At 43.2% G+C, this 19,869-nt stretch overlaps 1 protein-coding gene across 1 annotated transcript in view; it reads left to right on the top strand.

Moving 5' to 3' along the window:
- LOC107189505 (plasma membrane calcium-transporting ATPase 2) overlaps positions 1–14,247 on the top strand; it is a 51,882-nt gene extending 37,635 nt beyond the window's left edge. Inside the window, 2 exon segments of the mRNA XM_015578046.1 lie at positions 1,926–2,058; positions 13,567–14,247. Coding sequence (XP_015433532.1) covers positions 1,926–2,058; positions 13,567–14,109 — 676 coding nt within the window. The 3' untranslated portion in view covers positions 14,110–14,247.
- The last annotated feature ends 5,622 nt before the right edge of the window (positions 14,248–19,869 follow it).

Raw genomic sequence — 19,869 nt, 5'->3', positions numbered from 1 at the left:
AGCTTCACGAGCCACTTTTGTCGTCGTTGTAGGACCGTGAATAGTGCAAAAAAAAAAAAAAAAAACGTAGCCGCGGTGTCCCCTTGAGCTTTTTTACTAACCACGTGCCTGCCCCGCCCGACAGGCAAGGGAAGGAGATCACGCCGCATCGCCTGGCCCGACTAACAAACTCGGATATATGGTATATATATATTAATAATACATATCTCTGGGGAGATAACGGAAACGAGTCGCGGACGCGTCCAATGATCACAGGAATGAAAACGTTGATACATATATGAACCCTGTCCAGAGAAGAAGGAAAGAATTGGAGATCAGAAACCGGTCCCCCGTTTGTCGTTACCCTCTCCGAAACGCGCGTACATTCTGTTCCCTGATCCTTCTTGGGTTCGTACAGTCCACCCAACATTCCCTCGTTTCTTCTTCATGTTCATTTGTTGTTTCCGGTTCTGTTGGTTGATTTTACGTTCCTTCTCATCGCTGTCGCCCTTCTTACCCAAGTACAAAAGTATCTCATCATCTCCACTATTACAGGACACACTAAGGTGTTATCAGCTAATAGGACCATCCATAGTGTGTCTTCTTTGTTTTTCATGACACAAGACAATAATTGGGGAACAAGTTGTATGGTGTACGATATATTGTAGTTGACAGAAAATCTCTCTACAATAATATTTTTTGAATTTATGGTCATTGACAGAGATACTACACTTTGGATGGTCACGTTCACTGGAACACCTTGAATATACATACGCACACACACACAGAAATACGTATCACACGTGTACACACACACACATACACGCTTTTTTTACAAGTGTCATTCGTTTCCGTTTCATCAGCAGAAACGCATTTATCGCTCACTCTGCCCGCATTGCACCTCATCGCATCCCCCTCGTTCGTTGGCTCATTCTTTACACGCCGCAAAACATTCTTTTCTTGTATATGTGTGTATATCGTGTACCGGCTGTTTCGAAGGCGGGTGTCCAATACTTTAGACTCACTGTTCTGGACGGTTGTTGTACATTTTTCTTTTCCAAAGTACAGTAGTACCCCGTTACTTGTCATTCTCGATACGAGTCGGTTATTTCTTCTAAATACAGTGTTACCTCAGTACGAGTCGGTTGTACATTTTTTTTTTTTTTTTTTTTCAAAGTACAGTAGTACCCCGTTACTTGTAATTCTCGATATGAGTCGGTTGTTGCATATTTGTTTTTTTCAAAGCACAGTAGTACTCCGACAGTTTTCATTCTCGATACGAGTTGGTTGTTGTACATTTTTCTTTCAAAGTGCAGTGTTACCTCGTTACTTGTCATTTTCTGGGACCCCACGAGACAGAAGACCTGGGGGGAGACTTGCCTCGACGATACTTCGTGAATTATCATCCTCGCCGCTGAAACAGCCTGTGCATACATATCTCTTTGTCCGTCTGCTTTCCTTTCTCGGCCACTTCCGATCACCGTTGCGCCGCCGCCGTCGATCGAATTCTCGCCGTAAAAAAAAAAAAAAAAAAAAAAAAAAAAAAAAAAAATAAAGCACAGACAGAAAAATCAAAGATCGATTATAAATATGCCCTGCATCGTCGTCGTCGACACCATGTACAAAAGAGAGCGTGGTCGTTAGGTGTCCAAGCTAAGGAGCGAGGGGAAACGTGTTAAACGTCGATCCAAAACAAAAAGTACTAACAGATAAATAAAAACCGAATAAATAAAAAAAACGTAATCGGGGTGCAGTGCGTCGAGGAGCCGGCTCAGCGAGAGCTTTTTTGACGATATCCAACGGCGTCAAAAGAACAAACAAAAAAACAAAAACAAAAGCCTCTAAAGTAAATAGGAAACAAAAAAAAAATCTACTTTGATTATAGACCCAATATGTGTAACAGGGATCGAGTGATGAAGAATTGGTTTCATGTTTTTTAAAAACAGATGGGGCCGCGGCCAGCCGGATGATATCGGTGCGATCAATCTCGGAGATGAGAAATTCGACCCTGACTCGGATAAAAAGCCGCGCAAAGGACAAATTCTATGGCTCCGTGGTCTAACACGACTACAGACACAGGTAACTATCCCTATCTCTCACTCTCATGCCATCAACTCGGAAGACAGCGTGTTCTCCTCGGGTCTCCCCCCACGAACCCCGACCCTTCGGGATCAAATTAACGAGTAAAATATGATTAACCGAAAAACAAAAAAAAAAAAAAAATACCTAGAGAACACGATCAGAGAAGGAGACGGTGTGTGATAATAATCAGAGCAAAAAAAAAAACATAATAATAGACAGAGCCGCGCGATGTTCCAACATCATATTTTGGTTTGGCGAGAGCCTTGGCCGCGCCGCCACCGTTGCTCTCTTCAGGGGCTGTGAGAAACGCCGCACCACTGTGTTCCACGGCTGCGTTCAGCGTTCTTTCAACCACCTGTATATATATATATACACACACACACCACCGTTGATTGTGTGTTACAACGTACATATGTCCGAGATATACCATCTCTCATATCGGAACCAAAACAGAGTATTGTTCTCGTTTTTTGAACCGTGATTGTCTGTGCAGGGTGTACTTGGTAACTTCAGGAGCACCAATACCCAGTTGTGCCAGGAGAAGCTCCTCCAAACCATGAACTTTGTGAAATTTTGTAGAGATCTCTGGGGGTCTTGTCACGCGTAGACAGACAAAAAGTTTCGTCAGGTTCATGGTTTGGAGTGTGTACTTGGTAACTTCAGGAGCACCAATACCCAGTTGTGCCAGGAGAAGCTCCTCCAAACCATGAGCTTGGTGAAATTTTGTAGAGATCTCTCGGGGGTCTTGTCACGCGTAGACAGACAAAAAGTTTCGTCAGGTTCATGGTTTGGAGGCGCTACTCCTGGCAACCACTGATCCAGGATTGTAACGGGAACTCTTTGTAGTTGTTTCGAAGTGAAATTGGACCATTCGGTTAATTTTTGTCTGATTGTCATTCTGGTGTCCTGAATGGCACCCCTGAGAAATAGAAGTTCTGGGCAAGTGACGAGGAAGATGGTCCAGCCCAGTCACAGGTATTCCAGATCAGACTTTATGATTGGCCGAATCTATGGCTGACACTGAGTCAAAAGAGTCAGAATATTGTATTATCCACGTGCACCCTGCACAACCAATCGGTTGAGAAGTATATTATATACGTATACTTTGTTCCCATATGTTTCATTGTTCTCCTTTCGTTTCCGTTTTTACTCGTTTATACGTTCGTGCCGTTGTTTACCTTGGTTTGCATTTTCAGTTGAGTTCTCCAACCACGTGTTTACCCTCGCGCGTGCGCCCAGTACGCGAACGAATCGAATCCCGTGTTAGCCACCGACACACACAGGCAAAGAAAGAAAGTCTCTCGACAGCCCAGTGAAACCGTGTCTCGAATTCTCGATGGAGAGCCATGTTCTGATCGTCTTCGGATCTTCCTCTGAATTATTCTGAGTCTCAGGAACCAGTGGTTCCCAATGATCAGGCGGACCAAACTTGATTCTGGGTGCCTTCGAGTACCCTCCACTCTCTCAGTTTCAAGAACAGTGTCTGTACTTGATTCTAGTCCTTTACGAACCAGGGATTCATTATAACAGTAATGCCTCGATAGTAGTACATAGCGTAATAAACCTCTCATAGGATGTTTCATAGATACACCAGTGAAGATTCGATAGGGAATCAGTTATCGAAGCATTACTGTACTTCAATAGAAAATGTCATTTTTACTGGAACTCGTAAAGGATTATCTGCATTCACTGCCCAATGGAATTTCGATCTTCTTCCAGAATCTTGGAATCTCTTCCTCGTTGATTTGTCACCTGTGGTATCCGTTCTAGGGGAACCTAAGTGTTCCACGTTTATCGTTAAGATCTCCCCTGGCTTCTCCATCGATCGAAAATTATGTCCCCAGTTTGATATGTGACAGTTCGAAGAGGTTAATTGGGGACGCAGCGGAAATCCAGGTCGGTGGCCTTAATTGAATCGGCGATCGACCGCGGTTAATTGATCTTTGCCCGTCCCTGGAACCAACCGTGTGTCGCATTAACCGTTCAATTATTGGACTCCTCGTTGTTTTTTTATCGAATGATGAGTAAGAATCACTGTTTCAAGCCAGCAGTTTCAGGGACAGGCAAGGTTCGTAGGGCTTAGAGGAAGCTAACGGTAGACCAGCTCTCGAGCTTGCGCTTGATCTAGGCCCTCTAGACGGCTAGTCGTCGGTTTATAGTACCATGTTAGCAGTGGTCCACGCAGTCCTCGATCCACATCTCTACCCTACGTTTGAGTCACTCTCTTCCCTTGGCCAACGAGACCACTCGGTCCTCGTGGCTTAACTTACCTTGTAATCAGAACCTTCAGGACCATCCCCTCGATGGATTCTAATGGATTAGGATGCACCTGGCAGTTGCTGAGAGAACCAACTGGTTACTAAAGACTCCTGTGTATGTTAATCAATCGTTAGGATTGTCTGACCGTGAAAAAATAATTCCCGGTTGGTACCACATTTAGATAGACTTCTGTCCACGACGAAGAGGATAAATCTAAAATGTGGTATAAAACGTTCCCTTTTGCGAAGCCTTGTTTCTCAGGAAATCAAGCTACAATTATCCCTCGATGAATGCGACACGGGGAATGACGTTATTCACTCCACTAGGGGGATCCCCCTCTGGAAGCAATCGAAACAGAGTAAACGGAAACTAAGCAGTGGCTAGGATTCGGGTAAAAAAACAAATTTATAGGGGTTGCAAACGTTTTCAACTGGCCATGAATGCCCCGAAGCGGATCTGGGTACGTCGCACACATCGAGACATTATTGTAGATTGTGTCCGTGTCTGACCATTGACGTCTGACTCTACTTAACAGTTCATGTATACATTAAGTAGTAATATCGAGCAATGCTCAGGCGGGGAATCTTCTGGTTTGATAATCTGAAGAAGAAAGCTTTTCGAAGGGAAGTTTTATCCCACTTTTTTTTTCTATTTATCCGAACAGTCTGCATAATGATCATTAATCGAGTCTAGATATGGAACGAGGACGACTTAGGAATCGATGCTCGAGCGAGAGTCGGAATGGAAAAACACACAAGCAGAGCCCTTCCTCATCGACGAGGCCCCGTGTAATATTTTTTGTTCACTGTTTTTTTTCCGTTCTTTTCTTTCGAGGGAACGGGTTAAGCCTGATGAAGCTAGCGCATAAAACTTGACCAAAACCCGCGACTCGTGACGGTGTCGATATTATTCGATTTACACTGTCGCGAGGCGATCGATCATTGATCTATCGAGGATACATATACACACCTTTGGCCGTGCGACGACCACATCCTCCTTCGTGAATAAAATGAACAAAAAAACGGTATAATTATCTCGTGAAATCGTAATGTGGAACGGTCGCACGGTCGAAAGTGAATGATATTCTGACAGGAAGAAAAACTGGAAAATATTGCGACGAAAATTCACCAAAATGATCTATATACAGGGTGAATCGCTCTTTGCTAGGGTCGAGAAGCAAGCCTTTACTTGTTTTGTCGTTTAATTGCCCTGAGCAGCCTGTGTGTGTAACAAACAGTGTAGCTAGCGATTGTTAAATGACAAAACAGGCGACTTACCTCTCAACTCCAACAGCGAGCAATTCACCCTGTATATATATATACAGGGTGTCTCAAAATAACTTCGTCTCCCGGAAATGAGGGGTCTTTGGGGTGATTTGAAACAACTTTTTCCTCGGCGAAAATGTTCTCCGAGGCTTCGTTAACGAGATATTAATGAAAAACCCCAACATTTTCGCTGAGAAAAAAATTGTTTCAAATCACCCCGGGAACCCCTCGTTTCCGGGAGTCGAAGCAATTTTGGGACACTGTGTATATAGCCATCTCCACATTCTTTATTCTGTTGACTATTTACACTTCGCTTTCTCTCTTATTTCCTTTCTTCTTACTACTCGTGAACGCTATTTCTTGATCTATAAGAACAACCGTGGGGAAAAAAAGAGAAAATACGATCACGAAACCAGACACTACTGATCAACCATCACCGATTGTTGTGCAATCTCTGCGATCGATTATCTTTAAGTACGAAACAAACAAACAAAACCAAAACCATACAAAAAGAAACAACGTAATTAATCCACCGACTCGGTTAAGCTAATTTTATGTAAATTGAATGTGTAACCTACTTTCAGACGAGCAATAGAACTCTGGTGCAGAATGTATCTGTGACAGGCAGATCCCCCTCTCAGGATTACTATATGGTTAGTCCGCAAGTCCAATCTCCGCACTGTTTGACCGTTCTTAAATATTAATTCTTGAATCTTTTTTTTTTATATATATATATATATATATCTATCTGTCTGTCTATACGTTTGGTTTTCCATTAACCAGTTTGCCTCTCACCATACACTTTTGGTTTGTCCTCTCTGTTACATTTTTTTTCTTTCTTTCTCACCGTTTTGCTTTTCAGTTTGACGTACTCTTGATTTCACTTTGTCCATTCACTCTGATTTAATTCTCTAACCCAGACCTGTTTCTTTTTCTCATTAATTTTTTTTTTTGTTTCCAGCCCTGAGTTTGTACTTGTGGTTGTCTGCCTCTCCAACGTTATATCTCTCTCGCCTGTTTCACTCTCTATTTTGTTCCGTCTGGTCGCAGTTTTGCTTGGGAATCGCCGCGAGAGCTTGTACTCGCTTCATTTTCTGTTCCGCCGGTTCTTCAGTTCGCGCACAGCGGAGAGATATATCGAAGTCGTTGGATATTCCAGTGTTACCTGCCTCCATCCCAACCCCTTCCATTGGTCCTTCTTCGATGCTGTACCTCATCCAGGAGCTTGGTCCCAGCGAAGAGGATATGGCATTGAAAGGCTAACCGTCCCTTCCTATATTTTTCTCCACCTTATCCTTCCCTCGTGTTATCCAACCCCTTGACTTGGAATTTTTTGATCATCATGCTTTGCTGCGAACTTTTAGCCTCAAGTTTGTATCGAAAGGGCATAATTTTCTCAATTTCTTGAAAATTCAAGGGGTACTCCTTTTATTTTTAATTTTTTTTTTTTTTGTATTATTGCTATGTTCTATTTTTCTTTTTTCCTTTGTAAGTGACACGTTCAACTTGCTTACTGATTTCAGTATGTCGTCTACTCTTCGCTGACTATACAGCATATGCCACACAGCCTAAGGCGAAATGTTTATAGTCGCTCTTGTTCTGCTTTCAGTGTGACAAGTTATATTTAAGGACAATCAATAGTGTGCCTATATGCATTCGCAAGCAAACGACAGTGACTCAGTGACTATTTGCCCCACCCCTAGCCGACTGGGCAGCATTGCGGGAGCTATCCCTCAGGCATTCCAAGGCCACCAAGAAGTACAGAAGTTAAACACACAGAGACAGTACTATAACTTTATCACAAAGTGCATAAAAAAGAAAAGACTCGAGGGTTGAACGTGTTATATAATGCGTTTGTATGCCACCAATAACATTTAAAATCAATTCAAACATTTAAATTAGTATTTAATATCAGGGTGGCATACAAACCCTCTGAAAAGCTACCAGCGTTGTCAGAAAAATTCTAAAACACATCCCTCTACTTACTTCGTACCTCCGATTGGACTTCAGCCATGCAAAAAATCCCATCACCTTTGAACCACCATCCCTATCCCCGAAATTCATTCCCAGTTTTCGTTTTCCGTTCGTTTACGTTGACACTGAGGTGTTGCATGCACGTCTGTGCATCTGTGTGTATGTACGTTATATACAAGTTGCCCATATATACGTGTATATACGTAGATATATGTATATATACACACGTGTATGTGAAATGCATGCGCGTATGTGTACGCGTATATGTATGTGTATGCGTATATATGTGTCCGGAAGACACACATACACACGCGACAAGGTACGCTTTCGCAGTCTTCTATCATTACTTTTATTATTATTATTAATTCGGTACACCCCGTCAATTATTCCTATATTTTTTTTCTCTTTTATTTTCTCTGTGACAAAACAAATGTTGATTTTATGGTGCATCTACTGTTCAGTACGTCCCCCCATCCCCCACCCCCATTGATTTCACCCTATCTTTCTGCTTTCCATTCACGTCACTTTCAGTTTCAGGGGAGGATACCATTTGACAAGGTGTCATCAAGCTTCGGCAAGGCCACCCTTTTCCTTTCCATTCGGACATTTATTATCACTGGATGTACACATTATGTACTAATATATACAACACTGTGGTGGGGAGCAGAAATTTCGCCGGTGGTGTTCAGTTGTACACTGGAAATGGTTGAAGAATTGAAGATACTTTCCAACGGTGGGTCCTCTCACTCAGCGTGGCCAAGAAATTTCTCCACGAGGAAAAATGGCGCATGGCACTATCTTGGTAGTGGGGGAAAGTAATGACAAGTACAGTTGTGACTTCATTACTTTACTTTGCCCCACTACCATGACAATGTATTCCGCCATTTTCCCTCAAAATCCCTGAATCTGGTCACGCTGCTTTCACGTTGCCTCGAATTTCTGCTCTGGACCATAGTGCGTGTGTGTATCAAGTAGAAATGAATATCTCAGCGAACAGTGTTTTCGGGGACATTTCTTAATCATAACCGGTGATTCGCAACGGAAGAGACACGAATATAATCCGTCATGAAGTAATCATCGTACCGTCCAGACACTAACCAGGTTATTCTGGATCATTGGCTTGCCAGTGTTGACAGAGTAGCATGCCCAAGAGACAGATATACATATTATACAATAAGGCCAGCCGTATCATGCCCATTCAAAAGCCACGGAACAGTTTCTCTCTCGCAGAAGCTAACCTCCTGGACGTCAGTTATGTATATTCAACTTCACAAGAGATGCACCTGTGCGAACAAACAACTCCCCCCGTGTCCTCGACCGCCCACAAGAGTACCTTGTATGTGTGCTATGCGTGTGAAAGCTCTGCATGCGGACGGAAATCTCCTAATTGTGCGACAGACACACACACATATATATATATATACACACACAGAAGCCAAAACGCTCGTGCCTCTGAGAGCTTTGTGGAACAATCAGCCACAAAACATCTAACCTCTAACTGCATCCAAGCAACTCCAATCCCCAGCAGCTAATCCAACAGAGGAACGAAGCCCACGGTGTCCCCGTTGGCGGATTTCTTTCTCCTGTGTCTCATATATTTTCTGTTCTTTGTCGTTGCAGTGTGCCGTTGCTGTGATATATGTATATGTGTACCATTAACGTGTATGTTATGCTGTGGTATGCGCCAAAAAATGCATCGTGTGTCTCTCAATGTGCGTGCGTCTGCTGATGTATGTGCACACAGTTTGTTTGTCCAATTGTCTGTCTGTCTGTCTGTTGTGTACACGATTGTTGAAGCTCAGCGAAACTCTTCACACGGGGATATACAAAACTGGCAGTCAGTTCACACGTTTACATACACATATACACTGGAGGCTCGCTGATGGGACATCTGGATTAGGACTGGAGGCTAATGGTCTTTGAAAAGAAAGCACATCGGGAGAGATTCCTGTAAGATTTTTGGATAGATTCCATAGATTTTTGGATAGCTCCATAAATTCTCTAATTAGATTATGAAGTCGATGGAGGGACTCAGACTCTACTGACTACCAAGACTCTGCCTCATCTAGTTCTGGATTATTACTTTCACGTATGCAAGAATAGGTTACGTTATCGGGAATACAAATATATTTTGTGATCTGACCTTTTACAATTGAATCGTGCACAGATGAAGATTCTGGGATCATCAATTTTGAATATTCTTGTCCGTGGAAGCCTCCAGGACTCCCAGAGCCAGCCCAAAGGAGCCTCGCATGAACACGCAAACCCACAAAGCTTCTTCGAACAGGCTTCCCAAAGCTTTAGGAAGCACAGTATGCATACCAACTGAAACGAGAACACACATACGCACAGACACACACAAGCCAGTGTATGGGATTTGCAAAAATACTGACGCAAGCGCCAATATTAAAATACAAAAACAACAAAGCTGTAAAAGTAATGCTGTTTAACGAGAGGAATAGAAATTAAGACTGATGGTATGATTTGTGGTTTGTTAGCCAGCGGAACCCATTCGGGAGACTGAGGTATAACGGGGCGGCAGTCTTGCCCGCCGCCACACTTATCCTGTCGGAGTACAAACAAGTACGTAGCTCATGTAGATCGCCTGCCGTTAAATAATACGTTGTATCGTCAACATTTTTGCCGTACGTACGCATATGTATCAATAATACAGGACGGATCGTCGACGTACGTAAATTGTGTGCCGCTCGAAACCACCCCGTCGCAGTCGAGCCTGGTTTTCAGCGTTTTTGTTCGCGCAACATTTCTCGTTGTCCAAACGCCCTTAAGCCTTTCTCTGTCATTAGATTCGTTAACACGTGTTGCTTGTCAGACTGGACTGAATCGAATTGGTAAAAAGATTATACTCTCTCAATGGAAAATAAATATGATCTAGTGACGTGAAGTAACAAACTCTAATTGTCATTCCTGTTTTAATTACAGAAGCTTTTGGCTGTGTTTGATTTAGGCAAGTCAGAAAATTGCAGTAATAGAATTATGAGAGTCTTGTCAAATCTTGGTTTAAACAGTTTTCATTTTGTTTGTAAAAATGGCTCATGAGGAACCATAGTCTGACGGGGGTGAAACGTGTTAACACGAGGAGAAAAATTTGAACCTTTGACCTCGTTTCCCTATTTTATCCAACGATCAGACCAGGACGACGACGACGATCGGTCGCACGGATGCTGCAGTGACCGATGTTTCGTCACAGCACTGTGTTCTTTGTTTTTTTATAAGGGGTGCGGGCCAATCGGTGCGACCGTACCGATCGCCCACGCTCCTTGTTCAAGTAGTCTAGCTGTCTGACATGATTGTGTGCTACGTGTATATCCTCCGTCCCATTGCGTCGTTCCATGTTCTGTCTTTAACGACACCACAATGCGATGGGTTAGACGAAAAAACAAGCATCTTTTTCGTGGCGGCCGTGTGATTCGTGTCTGTCCATTTTGACCAGAGTGTGTTCACAGCCCCCTCCACCGAGAAAATTCTTTCTTTCACCTACGCCACCGCGTCGCTTATTTCTGTGTTTTTTTTTTTGTTGCGTATGGCTCCCCTATAAAAGACGAATCTGGAGGCTGCTCTTGTCCGTAAGCGCGTGTTTCCAACCTGCTTCATGCCCCCATATCCTAACCTTTGAAGGTGTCCTTGGGGGACCAGGCCTAGCAGAGCCTGGAAAGAAGTGTGTCCCTTACTAAATTCTCTTTCACGTCGTTCAATGTGCGAGTGTATGTTTGTACGCGCGTGTGTGTGTGCACGTAATTTTGCTGTTGGTGGTGGTGTGTGCGCGTGTTGTTTGCCCGAACCTCTCTAACATACATACGGCCATCGTTCGTAACCGCGAGTGGCGCATAGAAAGGGGTTTGACTTTGTTGCAGTGGTTTTGTTGTGTGTACTCCCCTCCCCTGAGGGTTTATCGTTGAACAGAAACTTCTAGTGTGGCTCGTGTCACGGTGCTATCTAGGCGACACACGCGCATTATGGGGGGTTCCTCCATGGTGATCGAAGGGGAGAGACTGCTCTCTAGCCTTCGCTACGCGCGTGAGAAAGCCTGAACAAATGGTGCTTCGATTTAAGGTGACAGTTGTACTGTATAGTTTTCCCCTTGAATGTGGGTGAAACCGAGGGAAGTCCCTGACTTCAGGGATCTGAGATTGTATCGAGTATAACATAAGGAACAGCTTTTAGATCTAAAATGTGGGGGTTGAAAACTGACTGAGATATGTCCCCGTTTTGGGGAACGGGGTTTGGTCAATGGTGAAGTTGTGTTGAATAGCATGACCACACACCGAGTGTCTACAAGTATTATCTCACTAATTGCTCTCTGTGTCTCTATCTATCTCTCTATTCTTCCAGTCTGTCTGTCTCTCTATCTATCTGTCTTTCTTTTCAGAACGTCACACACACAATCTTCCCATTTCATCACTTCAAGCTTTTTATCACACACCTTCTGTAATCTCTCGCCCATTTACGTTCGTCGTGGTCGACGCAAGGTAACGCGCGGTTCAAGCGTGCGCTTCATCAAAACTAGCCTGCTCCGGTGTGTTTCGGTTCAGGACTGTCGCGCGCGCGGACCATTCCTAATCGGACAGGACGGGTTTAGGTTTCTAAGCCCTCGAAACCACCCTCGCCTGACTCGTCCTCCCGGAGGGACCTTGATGCTCTCCAAAAAAACAACAACTGAATTTCCTGTGATGCAAGGTGTCCTGGACCCATTCGGTTTGAACACCCTTTTTGGTGTCAAAATTGGTCATAGGGGCCAACCCCCTATTATATGGGGGACCGTTGACGAGCATCTAACGAGGCTCTGTGCCACTTTTAAGGAATCCAATTTTAGAGGATACTTAAGAGAAGAGTTAACAGAACCGTGTCCCCCGTTATCGTTTCTAACGGGCCCAAGTCTGCTCACATGTATTTATATATACAGGGTGTCCTCGAGTGAAACGATCAATCCTGACAAGTTTTGACCTCGAGATCCGAAGGAAACTGTTAAGGTGTATGAACGTTCTATTCTCAAAGACACTCTGCATGTCCTTTCTTAGTGATAGAGGTCAAATAGGCTCTGGACCGAGCTCTCAGGCTCAATGACGTGCGTCCAGGGAACTGTGTGTAAACGACTCGAATCCCCGTTTGTTTAACCCCGCCACCTTGCGAATCCCTGCGGCTTCTCCAAACAGCGCAAGTAGCTACGCACAGTAAGGTAGATGCGCGCGCATGTTAAGCCACAGTAAAGAAAACTGAAACGAAAAAACAAACATTTTCACGGCCTACAGTTAGCAACCGCCTCTAGTCGTTCCCTTAACCCCCCCCCTTCTCGACCTTGAAACGCAGCCGCTGTTTGTAGTAGTAAGTGCTGAACTCGTGTGAAATGCAACCAAGTCCAACAACGTCCGGCGAAGAGAATCGGTCCCGATCTGCACTCCCCGGAAACACCGTGCATTTAGAGAGAACGAATACACGTATACGCACACAGAAAACAAACGGAGAATCCCGCAAGAGAACCGGGTGTAGCAGACACCATCGACGGGAACAGTGTGCATCGATCACCGTCATCCAGATAACCAGCAACAGAAAAAAGATATATGTATATGCAGGGCCGAGTTAGAGTGCAGGAGTGAAACTAATCTCTGAACGCCTCTGACCGTTAGACGACAGTATTTCGAGAGAGAATAATCATTTGTCCAATGCCTGTTATTAAAGTTATCGCTACAGGTTTTATGCAATATTTTAGACAATTTTTGTCATTTATTCCTGGGAATCTGCTCGAAACTTGTACACAACTGGTAATCAGAGCGTGTTCACAGGTCTGTGTCCCTTTCTCACTCTACTGATTCAGCCTGTATATACATATATGTTGTGCCAGCAGCAACCGACATACGCATATATATACAGGCCCACATATAATACAATATACGAACACACACACACATACTCGAGTTATGGCGTGCTTGTGTGTCGCTGGCTTGCCTCCTCGCTTCCTGATAGACAATCCTCTTCCCTGTTTTTGCAGCTTCGAGTAATCAGAGCGTTCAAGTCGACTCTGGAAGATTTGGAGGAGCGTCGCTCTGTCCATAGTTTACACAGCTTACACAGTATGCGCAGCTCACGCAGCCACACCGGGCCACGACCACTCTCCGACTTCACGTACATTGACGAAGACCCGACAAACACCGGCCAGACGGCGAACAACACGATGACGGGGAAATTGTCGAACAGGATCACCGCAGCGGAACAATTGTTGGACCATCATCTTAATCATCATTATCACCAGCAACAGGCACACAGGACCAACAACAGCTCGACGTCGCCGTTGTTGCTGACCGTGTCTGGGACACAGGGCAACAACCCGTACAACCATCACAATACCATTAACAACACCACCAATGACAATAGAACCAATAATAGCGCCAACAACAACCCAAACCATACGCAACAACAGCTGCAGAGTAGCAACACCAGAGACAGCAACAACACCGGAAACTCCCCGCTTCTCAGCTCCAATAATCTGGCCCTCCCGGAATTGACGAAACTCGTGCATGAGACCAGCATTTAAAGGCAGCTTTGCGTGTCCGTTACACTATATATACACCACCCCCGCCGCCGCTGCCCTCTCAGAAACTCTCCAATCCCCTAACTTTCGTTTATATATATATTTTTTCTCATCCAAATTTCGTCGTGTGCTCGCCCCCCCCTCCCCAAGTTTTTTTTTTCTCTGTCCTCTGCGTATATACATATATATATATATTTGTCTAGCGTACCAGCGAACCGCTTTTCCGTTCTCTTTCTCCTGTATTGTTTTTAATTTTCTTTTTTAGTTTGTTCGTCTCTTGATATTCTCTGTCGTTGTATCTCTTCAGCAGGGAGGCTACTCCTTGCCACACAAGTGATGTCTAACTGTGTAGAAGAGAAATGCTCTTTGTACGCCGAGCGATCCTTGACGTATGCGCGCGCGCGCGCATGTGTGTGTGTGTGTGTGTGTGTGGAGGATGATCGTGCACGATTTTAATATCGATGGATAAGATCTGCAACCGACGAGAATGGAGCAACGGGGAAAATCGGGGATCGTTCGGTGTACGGAGCACGCTCTGTCACTTCAAACACATATACAGGGTGAGTCGATAATATCTACTATCTAAAGTAACTCGTCACCTATTGATTGTGTCAAGAAACGTTTCAATGAATTATGTAGCATTTTAAGGGACGCATCGTATGGATAGAATGTAATTTTTGTGTTTGAGATGTCAGGGTGACCTTGAGTTTTTCCAAGGTCACTGCATCTAATTTTTAATACTATGTTGTTAAGAACAAGATGCTTTGCTCTTGATTAAACTCAAGGTCGCCTTAATACCTCAAAAAAAAAATATAAAAAAATCAAATTGTATCCATTTGGATGCGCCTCCCACCCCCAAGGTGGTGAGGATAACGCCTGGACAATAATCGAGAGGAGTCTGTAATTCATTCATGGTTTTCTCTAGGGCGAAAAGGAATCTAGGGGTAAGGGTATTCTACCGTTCGATAAATTTATTTTAAGTACTCAAATAAATGTTAAACCGAATGTTAATTTGGCATAATTCCCTATTACATCACTTTTTCCCCTAGCGGAAACCGAGTTTGCTTACGAGGGTACAATCAATCAGTAACGAGTTATTTTAGAGTAGTTCTGATTGACTTTATCTGTATATACAGGATCACTCAGCCTGTACGTATACATATACATGTATGATACTCAGCTTCTCGCGGTGTCCGTGGCCCCCCACCTCCAGACAGTCGATACCCCGTCGTTTGATATATTATCAGTCGTTGTGTACTCGACTGTTCCCCCGTATAGGTGGACACTGCGGCCATTTTCTTTTTTTTTTTTTACTTATACTTTAAGATTTGCCTCGTACGTTGCGACTGTCCCTCCCCGGCAGTTGTCGAATGATTGTCAAACCGGTTGTCCACGTTCGGATGCTGTACAGTATTCTCAGAAAGCGTTTCTTCCTCTTCTGACCTTCCACCACACGGTGCAGACATCTGTCTCGAAATTTTATCCCTCCTTTTATACACACACACACACACGACACTCTGTGTTACAAGTTAGGGTTGGTTCTCACAAACACTTAGGCCTCTGTACAGTGTTCCTCTTTCTCGTCCATTCTCAGAGCGACTCTGCGCTCCCAGTTTTTTGTTGCTGCCCAGAGGGATGCACCTTGACGGTATCAAGAGAAAAAGAAAGAAAGAGAGAGGTGCAGAAGTACTTAAACAAGGGAAGGAACCGAGCAAAATGGCGAAGGACGTGTGTACTTAATTCGTCGGATATCCGGATCTCGTCGCTGGCCCTCTCCCTTTCTTCCGTTCGTTCGCCAGAGGGACAATGGAATCTTGTACTACTGTGTATGTATATATAATATATCCAGAGGATTTCACGACGGTGTCTAAACCCAAGATCGTCAACGCGTTACACGTCTGACCACCTGTTGACTCGTACTACTTAAAACAACTACGCTCACTCCGTGGACCAAGATTTCATTGTGCAAACGTATCATAGAGCAAAATGTCGTCGGCCATATTGTTTCGTGGGCCCTTTCACAAGAACAAGAAACTGGGCAACTTACTTCAAACCGTTTAAATCCATATCTGAACGGAGTCAGCCGTATTGAATTCGTCGTTGTGTTTCTCTGTTCCTCTTGAACGACCCACTTAATGTACTCTACCACACACGTCGACTTAACCCCGTTTCCACTGCCAGAGAAACCGCGTGTGACAAAGAGGCAGAGCCGAGCAACTTTGGGAACCCTGTGTTCTGATGTTTTCAACAAAGTTTGATCAAGAGACCACCGAAACCTCGGTGGTCCACTTGCAGGTTTCTGTAAATAATTCTGTAGTGATTTATTTGGAAGGCCATTGGGGTGACCATTGGCACTGGAACAACATGGCGGCATGATTATTCTCCACCTCTGTAGACGGTGCTCAAACATCTTGAAGTGAACTCTCGAGCCCTGTAGAAAGGCTATCAGGATTCTTCGCAATGAGAAATGTAGAAACTGTACATAGAACGCCTTGTCACTCACATCGAGTTGTGTTTCTGCTGTTCTCAAGTGTGTTCTTCATTCGAGGGTTTGTTCCATCAGTGTACACGCTTTTCGTCTGGTTCCTCTACCATTTTGGAGTCTCTAGAGTGGTGTGTCTTTTTGATGATAACTACCCCCACCTAGCCACCACCCCCCTTTCCCTAAAGATAACAAGTATATCCCCACGCAGAGGGAAAAGTGCGCCGAGAGACTTATATTAGAAAGCAATTTTTTCCAGTACGTCACGGCCGCTGCTCCGTGGATCGTGGATCTACGAGGAGAAAGAAGAGCCTTGGATATATCGGTAGATTTAAATTTTCTTTCGTTCCGAAGACATCTTGCTTTTACCTACGGCTTGATGTGGAAAAATATGGTGAAAATATAACGGACGGAGCCCATCACCACGGTGCTAATTAAAACAAAAAAAAAAAAACGAAGAAACAATTGATCCCGTGGATCCGTAATCCACGAAATGGCGTGTTCCGTTCGTGTATACATATATAAATATAGTGGATCACAACTTGATCCCACAGAGAAAGAGATACGTGAAAGAAAATTATATTTCTACTTGCGTCGGGCCGAGTTGGAAGAATCTTGTTCTCGTCTCTATGAGCAGAGAGAAAGAGAGAGATAGATGGAGGAACGAATAAAATGACGTTATAAGGATAAATAAGTACATACTTATGTATACAGGGTGTACTAAAAAGATTGAGTATCACAGATTAACTCGGAATGATGAAGTTTTAGCAAAAAAATGTTTGATACGAAAGTTTTAGGGTTTAAAAAGAGGCATCTTATGGTGACCTTGAACATGACATATTGGTCAAATTTGACCTAGAACTTGTATATTAAACATTTTTTGCAAAAACTTCATCCTTTCGTGTTAATCTGGGGTAGTCATTTTTTGGATACAACTTGTATATACTCGGGTGCAGATTGCGTTATCAACAGAATAACTACACACAATGTACAATTGACACTTGAAAACGCGACCGTTGCAATCGTGAGAAGACATATTCGAGTTCTTTTTTCTTTCTTCTTTTTTTTTTTTATATATATTTGACGCATTGAAACCTAGAAAAAGAAAAGGAACAAATTCGAAGGATAATTGACTATCGATTATAACAAGTACACGTAGGGAATATAATATATAATAATAATATATATATATACACACACATAAATATATATATTATTAATTTTTAATTAATTACTAGCGATTATTATTATTGTTATTATATAAAATAAAGTTTAAGACACGTTAACCGAAATGTTAATTGATCCAGGCCGATCAGCAGAGGGCGCGTCAACATTCCTTTTATCTCTTCTTTCTTTTTTCTGCGATTAATTTCACGTTTACTCTGCCCGCAGATTATTATTGTTTAATCGTATCGTGTTTCATTATTTTTTTGTAATTGTGTAAAAAAACGTATGCCGTGACCGTATTTTTATTGTGAACATCGTCCGTTAATCCTCTGCACTGTGTTTTAATTTTTTTTTTATACAAAGGACGGTTTCACGATCGTGGTATTGTTGACAAAAAATGACATTGTAAATATACTTACTCACTGTAAAGTTTTTTCGTTAATAATTTCTCGTAGTGTGCGTGTGTGTGTGTGTGTGTGTGTGTGTGAAACACTTAATCCTGTGGTAGGGTCGTGCCTGATTCACTTGCTCTTCAGCAGAGTCGTCTTTTGGGGAAAATTCAGGGAATTATTGGTGAAACAGGTGTGAATTGTAACGCTTGTGCAGCCTTAATAGCAGTTGTTCGAGCCTACGCGGACCTAGACTCTCCGATTCCGTTTGGAAACATTATAATACAGAGAAGTAACGGTTACCAAAAGTTGTGTAAATATTGTTATTTTCAATTAATAATATTGATTCTGTAGACTTCGGTGACAAACATATAAAAGCTGTTACGACAACTGGCCCTTGAACCAACTATACGCTCAAAGGCTGTTGGTCGCGGATGTGTGTCTAAGTCTGAAACCCAAACGATGAAACGTTAAGCTTAGAGAAATCATAATATTATTGTTAATTAACGTTCAACTGGTTGCGTTGAAATGTAATCACGACACACAGGCTATATTGTACATATATATATGTATATACATATAATACGAGGGTAAATCTGACATGGATTTGCAGAGGATTAATCGTCTCTCTCTGTTGGCGATCGATTAGCCCCTCTACTGAATGGAGAAGGCGCGTATCGCTATAGAAATCTGCACGATGAAAACTACTACGGATCGATAAATGCAAAATTCGATGATTCTGAACCGGCAATCTCTTACTGGTTCATACACACTAACAGAACATAGTATATTTCTCTCGTGGTCTCGTGTTTCCACATTTTCGGGTACTTACTCCCATAATGCTCCCGACTAGCACTATGAGAGAGTTAACGACTATTTTCCACGTATATATATATTTGTGTGTGTGTGTGTGTGTGCGCGACTTTTCCTTGGACCATAATCTCACAGGTACCACTGTTTTACAAAATCAAATTCGAAATCAGGCGAGTCACTATGGGAGCAAATACCGTGTTCACCTTATTTTTGTTATTCTTGATCCAACTTACTATAATCAAACGTTCCCAGGGGGGGGGGGGCTGAAACCCTTTTTTTTTAGAGAAATTATTTTGTTTCGTGGTCCCACTGGCGTTGGTGTGTAAATTGTATCTTGAAACGGTAGCAACAATTCGCTCTGACTTTTCCTGACTTAAAGGGCATCAAAAATCTGTATCTCTTCCTCCCCCCAGGATCGAATTATTTAGGTATTGGCGTGTGTCCTGATAGAGGGTGGAGATTGTTACGGAAACGCTGTATGTAAACACTGTGTGTACCTAAAACGATTGACTTATATATTTATTAAACTGAGATTGAAATGTCACTTGAAGTTGCTCCGCATATACGTGAAAAGACACACATACACATATACACACAGTTTTGAAAGCATCTATCTCTTTGTGATATCTCTATACCGCTTCGCTTGAATTAGACACCTCTCTGTCTCTCTTTCTCTCTCTTTTTCTCTGCACAGACTATATACATCTCTCACACGTGTGTCCCCCCATCCGTCAGAATATTGGATGGGGGAACGTCTGGGTACGAATTATTCGGGGCGTTGTGTCGCCACACCAATGGTCTACATATACAATGATTCCTCGATGAATGCGACACGAGCAACGCCGTTATTACCACCACTGGGGAAGTCCCCCTGTGGAACCAATCAGAACAGAGTAAACAGAAGCTAAATAT

The sequence above is a fragment of the Dufourea novaeangliae genome, unplaced genomic scaffold, assembly GCF_001272555.1.
Source record: "Dufourea novaeangliae isolate 0120121106 unplaced genomic scaffold, ASM127255v1 scaffold163, whole genome shotgun sequence".
NCBI lineage: Eukaryota > Metazoa > Arthropoda > Insecta > Hymenoptera > Halictidae > Dufourea > Dufourea novaeangliae.
Note: the sequence above shows the minus strand (reverse complement) of the source record. Positions and strands in the feature narration are given on the sequence as shown.